Source organism: Nannospalax galili, unplaced genomic scaffold (genome assembly GCF_000622305.1).
Source record: "Nannospalax galili isolate Female #2095 unplaced genomic scaffold, S.galili_v1.0 scaffold931, whole genome shotgun sequence".
NCBI lineage: Eukaryota > Metazoa > Chordata > Mammalia > Rodentia > Spalacidae > Nannospalax > Nannospalax galili.
The window spans coordinates 33,113-42,390 of record NW_008330062.1 but is presented as its reverse complement, the minus strand read 5'-3'; the positions used below and the strand labels follow the sequence as shown (position 1 = coordinate 42,390).

The 9,278-nt window shown below is 44.1% G+C and overlaps 1 protein-coding gene across 8 annotated transcripts in view; it reads left to right on the top strand.

Annotated features, from left to right (window-relative positions):
- The window catches only part of Dpy19l3 (dpy-19 like C-mannosyltransferase 3), a 94,380-nt gene extending 88,942 nt beyond the window's left edge, over nucleotides 1–5,438 (top strand). For all 8 annotated transcript variants that reach the window (XM_029567916.1, XM_008842045.3, XM_029567920.1 and 5 more), the window contains one exon: nucleotides 1,428–5,438. In XM_029567916.1, coding sequence (XP_029423776.1) covers nucleotides 1,428–1,589 — 162 coding nt within the window. In that variant the 3' untranslated portion in view covers nucleotides 1,590–5,438. The remainder of the gene's footprint in view (nucleotides 1–1,427) is intronic.
- Nucleotides 5,439–9,278: the final 3,840 nt, after the last annotated feature.

Sequence of the window (9,278 nt, the reverse complement as noted above, 5' to 3'; positions counted from 1 at the left end):
TCTTGCAGAAGACCCGGGTTTGAATCCCAGCACCCACATGGCAGCTAACAACTGTCTAACTGCAGTTCCCAGGGATCTCACCTCCACAGGCATTGCATGACACGGATGTACTTACCTACATGCAGGCAATACACCTATACATATAAAATAAAAATAATTTTAAAAAATTAGGAAAAAGTGTAAAAAAATTTGTTTTTAAAGAATTTTTTTTCTGTTAAAAGCAACACATGAGCCTATAAATCCATTGCTCCTAAGCACCCTGTTGCATCTCGCTTCCTAGACCCCATGATGCCTTTGTTCTGTTCCCTCTTGCAGGGTGTCCTCTGTCCACACATAGTCACAGAGCTGACTTTAAGTGGCTAAGCTTGTCCTGCAGGGCGAACTGTGTCACCTTTTACCCTCTGAGGAAAATTAACTTGTAGCTGGCTCAGGTTTTTCTCCCATTAGGAGTGTGGCACTACTGAGGTAGAAAAGCCACGACTGTTGGAAATGAATAGGACAGATAAAACTAGCCAAAATCCAAAGAACTTGACAGTACGGAACTTGAGATCCAGATTTCTGCCCAAGGAGAATAAGCAGTAACTATCTGGAATTCAGAGTCACAGCAGATCACAGACCTGCCCGGGCCTAGCCCTGCAGGTTGCCTTTTCTCACTGGTCTATCCGAGTTAGAAAACTTTGGTCAGCAGTTCCCTGAAATTAGCTTCTGTGGGAAGGACTGTATAATACACATTTAAGAACAGAGCTCCAAGCTCTTATTCAGACACATTACGATTAATGGTGATCAGTCTCATGACAGAACCCTCCTTACTAGCTTTGGTTTGCACTTTGAAAGAAGAAAGGTGGACCATGTGATCTCTAAGTAATCCTGACATTGATGTTGAATTTCAGCAGCATCCCGCTTCTAAGGAAACCCAGTACTGGTTCCTGCTTTTGTTGTCTTTATAAATGAGTTTTGGTTTGTGTTTTGTTTTGTTTTGTTTTCCCACCAGGTGTAGGGGTAAATGCTTATAATCTTACCACACATGAGGCCAGGGGCTAGAGAGATGGCTCCAGGGGTTAAGGACATTGACTGTTCTTGCAGAGAACTGGCATTCAGTTCCTAGCCTCTACATGGCAGGCAGCTAACAACTGTCCTTAACTGAAGTCCAGGGAATCTAATGCCTGCTTCCAATGATTGTATGCACATGGTGCATGTACATATGTTCAGACAAAACAGTCACACGCATAAGATAAAATAAATAAAATTTTTAAAATAGTTCCAGGCAAATCTGGCTACATAGTGAGGCCCTGTCTCAAAAACCATGGATGGGTGGGTGGGTGGGTGGGTGGATGGATGGATGGTTGGATGAATGGTTGGACGGACGGACGGACAGACAGGGTCTCTGCACCCTTGAACTTACTATATATGGTTTGTTTGGGTTTCAGGTAATGGACGGGCCCGGAGAGAATGACCCCGACTTGAAACCTGCAGACCACCCTCGCTTCTGTGAGGAGATCAAAAGGAACCTGCCTTCCTACGTGGCTCACTTTACTAGAGTGTTTCAGAACAAGACATTCCATGTCTACAAACTGTCCAGAAACAAGTGACCGCGTCTGTTTTGAAGCAGCAGTGAGACTGCGGCATCGTGAGATCTGTGCCCGGGAGCTGGGAGCGGCTCTGGCGAGCTGTGCTGTGCTGTGCTGTGCTGTGCTGTGCGGGCACTGTAGGTGTTTACACAAGTCTGCCCTCCTCTGAAGCCTCTTTCACAAACTTGTCTTTCTTGTCCTGTCTCTGTTGTTTTCATTAACATTCTCCAGCCTAAAAGTGCATGCCTGTCCAAGACTGACCGAAGATTTTGTCCTTGGAGGAATTGTGTGTGACCCACAGCCATGTTGGAAAGCAGGAGCCTGTTCAAGATCTGAAATAGTTTGATTTTCAGTGAACTTGAGTGAGCTGTGGTGAGTGAACTGACAGGATGCATCATTTGATTCTTTTATATTCAGCATTGAGTGGCGTGTGGCTTTTTAAACGCTTACTCTCCTGTTCCATGTTAAAATTTTAAAATTTTCCAACGGTCATGCTTTTGATGGAACAAAACAGCAAGAACAAATCATGTTAGGTCTTTGAATCTTATACTGTGTTCTGAAATGTTACATGTATGTGTCAGAGCATGTGTGCTTTCATTCTAGGCACAAAAAGAAAGTGTTAGAAGGTTCTGTATCCAAAGTCCTCCAAGGACAAATGGCAATGTAGCTCGGGAGAACCTGCTACTGTTCCGTCTTATTTTAAGGGCCGGAACACTCTTTCATCTCTCCTGCAGGTAAAAAGAGTTGGCTTCACTTCTTACCCGTTTCTGTCTACTGGGTTTGCAAAATTTTGTAAACTTTTTGTGTTTTTAAGTCTTTGTATTTTTTACAGCCTAGAACCTTGCACAGTTTGAATATTTTTTAGATGTTGTATCTTGACTATTGACTAGTTTCAGTACTTTTGGCAGATGGCATTTTCAGAACCGCATGTCTCCGATCCCCCTGTAGGCCCTTGGTGACATCACTGCTGTCACTGAGAGGTCATCAAGTGCCTCCAAGCCACGCTTATTTGTAAATAGAGAGCAGTGCGCTCCCCACTCAAAGTTTTTGGATAATTGCTTTTATAATTCATTTCTAATGATGGGGGCATGTAAAGGCTGCTGATAAAGGCATACTGTCCACTTAATTAAATCAAGATAGCTAACGAATTCACTTTCCCACTCGCCATTTGGAAATGATTTAAATGCTTCGCCTTGGTTGTGGTGCAGTAAATTGCTGCAGGCGTCCTGATGGAGGGTCACGTGTTCAGATGATTCGCTATTCAGTTACTACTTAAGCCACATTCAAAAATGCTTTTCCATTGTCTGGTTGGGCACAAGGTTTTATCAAAGACTTATTTGAATAAAAAATTGACAGCTAGGTTATTAAATTATGCAACTGAAACTTTGGAATTCTGTCGTCTTCTGCATCCCTTAATAAGGTTGGAGACCATTGCAGTTTAGGGTAATACAGTAATAAAACATTTTAATCAGTGCTAAAACTTTAATTAAGCCAGCAGTGCTGCATGCCTGCCACAGCCACCAGCATGGGGGACCATCGTCAGCCCATGCCTTACTGTTAACTGAATCCAAGCACAGGTAAGGCACAGTGTGTTGAGAGGACCTGACTTTGTTCTTAAAGAAGCTGTTATGTTTTGGGTGTGTTTGCATTCTTTTTAAACATTCCTGTGTGTATTTGTCTAATCGTTGGGGTGTTTGGAGTCCTAGTACCCAGGAGACGTGGACTTGAACTTGTGTGCCCATGCTCACCACACTAATGGCATGCGCTGATTGCTTTCTCTTTAGTGCCATTGTCGCCAGAACATTCACTGTTTGGTCTTTTAGTGAAAACTATGAAGTGCCAAAAACAGTCTTACAAGACAGAATCTATATGTACACTCTTCCCAAGACACTGTGACTATGTACAGGCGAAGTTTTTACTCTTGATGACCAAATCTTTCAATGAATCATGTTAGATATTTTTACCTCTTACCCGGACTCTTGCTTGTGACCATCTCCTTGAAGCACACAGGAGGGAAGGGGAAGACCCGGGCATGGCGCTGTTTTCCAGATCGTGTGAGCTGGAACCAGAGCCCTGTCTGGACTCCTGCCACACAGGCCCCAGGGACTGTCACGTATTTAATAACATTCACTTATGGCCCTGGATGAAAAACCACTAGGTTTTGCTTCTAAGTTCCCTGTCAAAAGTACAACAGAAGTGCTCTTAATTAACTGCGTCTCACTCCCCAGAGCCCTCTAGGCTCCGACCCTCTTCTGAACTGCATAGGGAAACCGAGCAGGTGCCCCTCCCTAGTGCTCTCTGTACTCCGGCTGCCTCCTCCAGGCTTAGCCACCCCAGACCTCTGAGTGCAATCTCTGCCCCTGATTCTGAATACCTTGCTCAGCCACGAATGGCCTGGGGGCGTGGCTTGGCACAAAGTCCTGGACTTGCTCCACAGCACTGCAGAAGAGAGACGGACATAAAAAGAGATCTTTCTGCAGAAATTTAAGTTGAATGCTTGGTAAGACTTGGTAAAGGTTGGGTTCTCCTCAGAATTGCTTTTAAATTTAATATGGCCTAGAAAATTATGAAATACTGAGAGGACAGACATAAAAATGAAGTCAACGAATGAGCTTAGGGTCCTTCAGGTTTATCCTAGGTACTCGTTCCAGGGGCTGGAGAGGTGGTCAGTGGTGAAGAGCACTCGCTGCTCTTGCAGAGGACCGGTTTCAGGTCCCAGCACCTACTTGGCAGCTAACAACCGTCCATAACTCTAGTTCTAGGGAATCTGACGCCCTCTTCTGGCCTCAGCAGGTATTGCACATATGACACACGATGCACATGGAGGCAAAACACTCAAACACGTGAAATAAAGATAATAAAAAGTCTAAATCGGGCTAGGAGTGTAGCTCAGAGGTAGAGAGCTTGCCTAGCACACACAAGGCCCAGGTCCATTCCTAGCACTAGAGAAAAAAGCCTCAGCCAATAGGAAGGTACTGGAACATTCCCAGATCATGTTATCAGTCTGATTAATGGGAGAAACTGAACAGCACTCTCAGACTCTTGTGAAATAGAGCCCCTAGCTTCATATAGAAAGATCAGCAAATGAGGTACAGTTGTCTGTTTCAAGTGACGCTTAGCTACTTTAACCATTAAATGGCCAGTTACTGCTACCAGGGCTGGCAGAGGTTCTCCAAGTAGAAAGGTTCCCCCATCACTGTAGTTACAGCTGTTTGCAGAAAAGGATTTATTTCAGATGTGCTAGTCAGGGACACTGGGAAATTTGGTCATCTTGGCCATTTGCTATTCTAAGCTGTTTTGCTGGGCTGAGTTTGTAGCTCGTCTGTAGAGCATGTGCCCTAAATGCACAGGCTCTGGATTCTAGGCCCACTGCGCTTGACATGCACAGCTCAGCAAGTTCACATGTCTGCATGTGTCTATACACATGTGTTTTAGTGGACAGCTCTCAGGAGCAAGGACATAGGTGTGTATTTCATCTAGTCTTCATCTTTATTTCACAATTAAAACACAAAAGCATTACCCTGATTGCACATTAACTTTACTAAAATGTTAAAATTTCAGCTTGCCGTTAGCCAAAATTAATTAGTATTGAAATATTGAACTGTAGAATTTTAATTCACAGCTTGAAACTAGAGGAAGATCTTAAATGTTCACAGATCCTATATGTTGGTTAACATGCCTCCAGATGCTTCACCCATGACAGCCTCTTGGCCTGGGAGACAGTGCTTGTCTGCTGTAAGGGGGAAGAGAGGCTTGTGACAATTGCCTGTTTTTAACATCTGTCGGATCAAATCTTAAAAAGAGCCTTTATAATTTGTTGTACTGAATTGTATGGAGATTATACACTAAATAAAGCTCTTTTAGATTACACGAGGCGTCTTTTGTTGCCTTGAAGGTCAAAACACAGGGAAATAAGTGCCACATAGGGCAAACCACTAAGGACAGGTATGGGGAGGTCGCTTGTTCTGTTTGTTCTCCACCCAACCCCTTTCCTCCTCTTCATTTCTCTTTTGACAGGATCTTGCTCTATAGCCTGGACTGCCCCCAAACTCATGATTCTCCTACCCTAGCCTTCCAAAAGCTGAAATTACAGGTATGCACACCACACCCAACTATATAAAATGCATTTCTTGGGACTAGAGAGATGGCTTAGCGGTTAAGAGCACTGACTGCTCTTGTGAGGACCCAGGTTCAGTTCCCAGCACCCACGTGGATAACAGTTCCTAACTCCAGTTCCAGGGGATCTGATGTCCTCTTCTGACCTCTGTGGGCATTGCATGACATGGGTGCACTTACATGCATGCAGGCAATACACTCCTTCATACACATTAAAATAAAATAATAAAAATAAAATGTATTTCTTACTATGAGGTTATAGTCACAGTTTGAAAGCCAAGTCTTACAGCAGGGGTCATTCTGAGAGCTTGACAGTTTAAACCTGTTTGTCTTTGTTCTTGTTCCCAAGTCTGTTAGAGCCACTATTGATATTAAAGACCTGTTATGTATATTTTAGCTGTGATATGAACAATTTTATTTTTTAAAGTCCTTATCTTTCAAAATATGCAGTGAAATATTTAGAAGCAAAATTACATAACCAGGATTTGCATCTAGATGGAAATAGGATTAGTTAAAAGTAATATTGTTTAACCTACTTTGGAATTTTTCATAATAGAAAGAGAAATAAGAACCAACTAAATAATCCAGGAATCTTAAAATGTAATCCCAGCACTTTAAAGGCCGAGGCAAGCTGATCTCTGTGAGTGCAAGGCCAGCCTGGTCTACACAGTGCATTCCAGGCCAGCAGGGCTGCAATAGTGAGACCCTGTCTCAAAAATTCAATAAAGTCCAGAGAAATAATACAAAGGATAAATAAAACCAAACTCTAGTTCTTTTAATTTTTTAAAATATTTATTTTTATTTTATGTGTATTCCTGTACTGCCTGCATGTAGGTAAGTACACCCATATCGTGCAATGCCCCAGGACAGAAGAGGCTGTTGGATCCCCTGGAACTGGAGTTAAGGACAGTTAGCTGCCATGTGGGTGCTGGGATTCAAATCCAGGTCTTCTGCAAGAACAGCCAGTATTCTTAACTGGTGAGCCATCCCTCCAGTCCCTCATTTTTTAATATTAAAAAATTTTATGTGTATGAATGTTTTGCCAGCTTGCATGTAAACATTCATGTTGTACAATACCCATGGAAGTCAGAAGAGGGGATAGGATCCCCTGGAATTGGAATTACAGATAATTATTAGCTACCATATGGGTGACTGGGAACTGAATCGGGGTCCTCTGCAAGAGTACCCAGTGCTCTTAACCACTGAGCCATCTCCTCAAGAAGCTGAGGGCTCTCTAGCACTCATCCCCCAGCAGTGCTCACTGTTGATTCTCCTAGATGCCTTGTGGAGAGGTCAACAGCCTATCTGCATTTGTAAAGAAAACTCCCCAGGTGTAGGAGGAGAAAGGCAGGTACCAGGAACTTAGAGACCTAGGCCTATCCCCCACCCATCCAATGAAGGCACCTAAGGTCCCTTTCCTTCACACTTCACCCACATCCTCAAGATTCCTCCTTCCCCACAGTACAAGACCACCCCCTTCACCCTTCCCAAATGCCTTAAAGCAGGCTTCCTGGGTTTTTTCTAGGCAATCCAACATCCATCCCTATCTCCTGTCAACCCTGCCACACACTCTGGAGTTAAACAGTCTTGTGGTCTCAAAGACCAGTCTGTGTCCTCTATCATATCTGAGACCTTTCACCAAAATCTGGCAAGGACTTTCCCGCTGCATCATGACACAGAAAGCACCACATGGTTGACAGCATCTTGTGGGGAAGGGATCACTTGGCAGAGGAGCAAAGAAAAGGGCAAGAGAGGGACTGGGGGTTCCTTTAATAAGAAATCCGCTCTTTTGCACAGACCCATCCTCAGGTACACACACACACACCATTAAAAATGAAAATCTATGGGGGCTGGAAAGATGTTTCACTGGTTAAGAACACTGACTGCTCTTGCAGAGGACCCGGGTTTGATTCCCAGCACCCACATGGCAGCTATGAACCGTCCTTAACTCCAGTTCCAGGGGAATCCGAAGCCCTCTTCTGACCTCCGCTGGCATTGCATGACACGGGTGCACTCACATACATGCAGGCAATACACTCACGCATAAAATAAAAATATTTCAAAAAATAAAAATCCGAAAAAGCCAGATGCAGTGGTGTGCCTCTATAATCCTAGCACTCAGTGAGATGGAAGGAGGAGGTGGACTTGCTTGGAAGCTTGCAGGCCAGCTAGCCTGGAGTATACAGAGAAACACCCGAAACAGAGCCCCAGCCTCGAGGTGGAAGGAGAGAGCACACATGCACCATGTCACTCGAGAGGGATGCATACGCGTGCATACACACACACCACACACACACACACAATTTTAAACTTCAAAAAGAAAATCCCCAATGAACCAAAACCATCTTAGGGACTTAGAAGAGATAAACACAGCAGCTAACTTTTTCTTGATGTTTCTATTTGCATTGTAAGAAAATACATGTTTGTGTGTTTGAGCCAAAGGCAGGGGAGAAGGAAACGAAAGCAGGAAAGGGCCATTGACAAGGAGCGAGACTGACAGGTGGTTTTTAGAGTGCTGTCACTTTGGGGTGAGTGTGATGGACATGCACAGATGCAGACATGTGCCCAGAAACTCATCTTCATAAAGAAGTGGCTGATTGTGTGTGAATGTGCGTGAGAGACAAAGGAGTGTGTGAGAATGATTCCAGGCCTAGCACAGTAATTAGAGCTACAGTGTGCTAATTAAGGCTCATAAATTTAATGAAACTATTAGCATTTTCTCTCAAAAGAAGAGGTGAGTTTTCCCCCCAGCAAATGACACCTGTGAACAATTATCTCTCATTATTGCTATTAAGATTATTTACATAAGCTCATTTAGCACCCAGTGCTGGGAATTTTTTTTCCCCAGCCCTTGATCTCACCCCGTGGATGGGGAAGGACTTTGAGAATTGTTGCTAATGATGGATGCACTGCAGACAAACATGGCCGCTGTCAGGGAGCCCTCTGTACCACGGCGTGGCTCTTTGTGAGCAGTGGTTTTGCTTTTTTAGTGGAGGAAAATGTTTGAGTCTTCATGTAGGTATAAGAGCCTGTTGGGTTATAGACATTATGATCCCAGCCTTCTGTACATAATCATGTGCTTCTCTTGGTGACAAATTACTGACAAGTGACAAGCCAGGAGGAAATCTATCCAAAGATATAAAGGATAGGTTTGTGGTACAAACATGAATGAAAAAGATCCCAAAGCTGGGCACGGTGGTATGCCTATATTCCTAGAATTTGGGAGGCTGAGGCAGGACAGTTACGCCAAGTTCAAGTCTACTCTGGACTATATATAGTGAGTTCCTAGGTCAACCTGAACACTAAAAAAAAAAAAAAAAAAAAAAAAAAAAAAACGGGATCCTGTAGTTGTACTGAATAAAAATGGTGTGGCTGGGGTGTGGCCCAGAGGCCTAAAATCCCCCAGTGAGGGACTGGGGGTGTATCCCCAGTGAGGGACTGGGGGTGTGGCTCAGTGGTAGAGCACCTGCCTAGAATCCCCAGTGAGGGACTGGGGGTGTGGCTCAGTGGTAGAGCACCTGCCTAGAATCCCCAGTGAGGGACTGGGGGTGTGGCTCAGTGGTAGAGCACCTGCCTAGAATCCCCAGTGAGGGA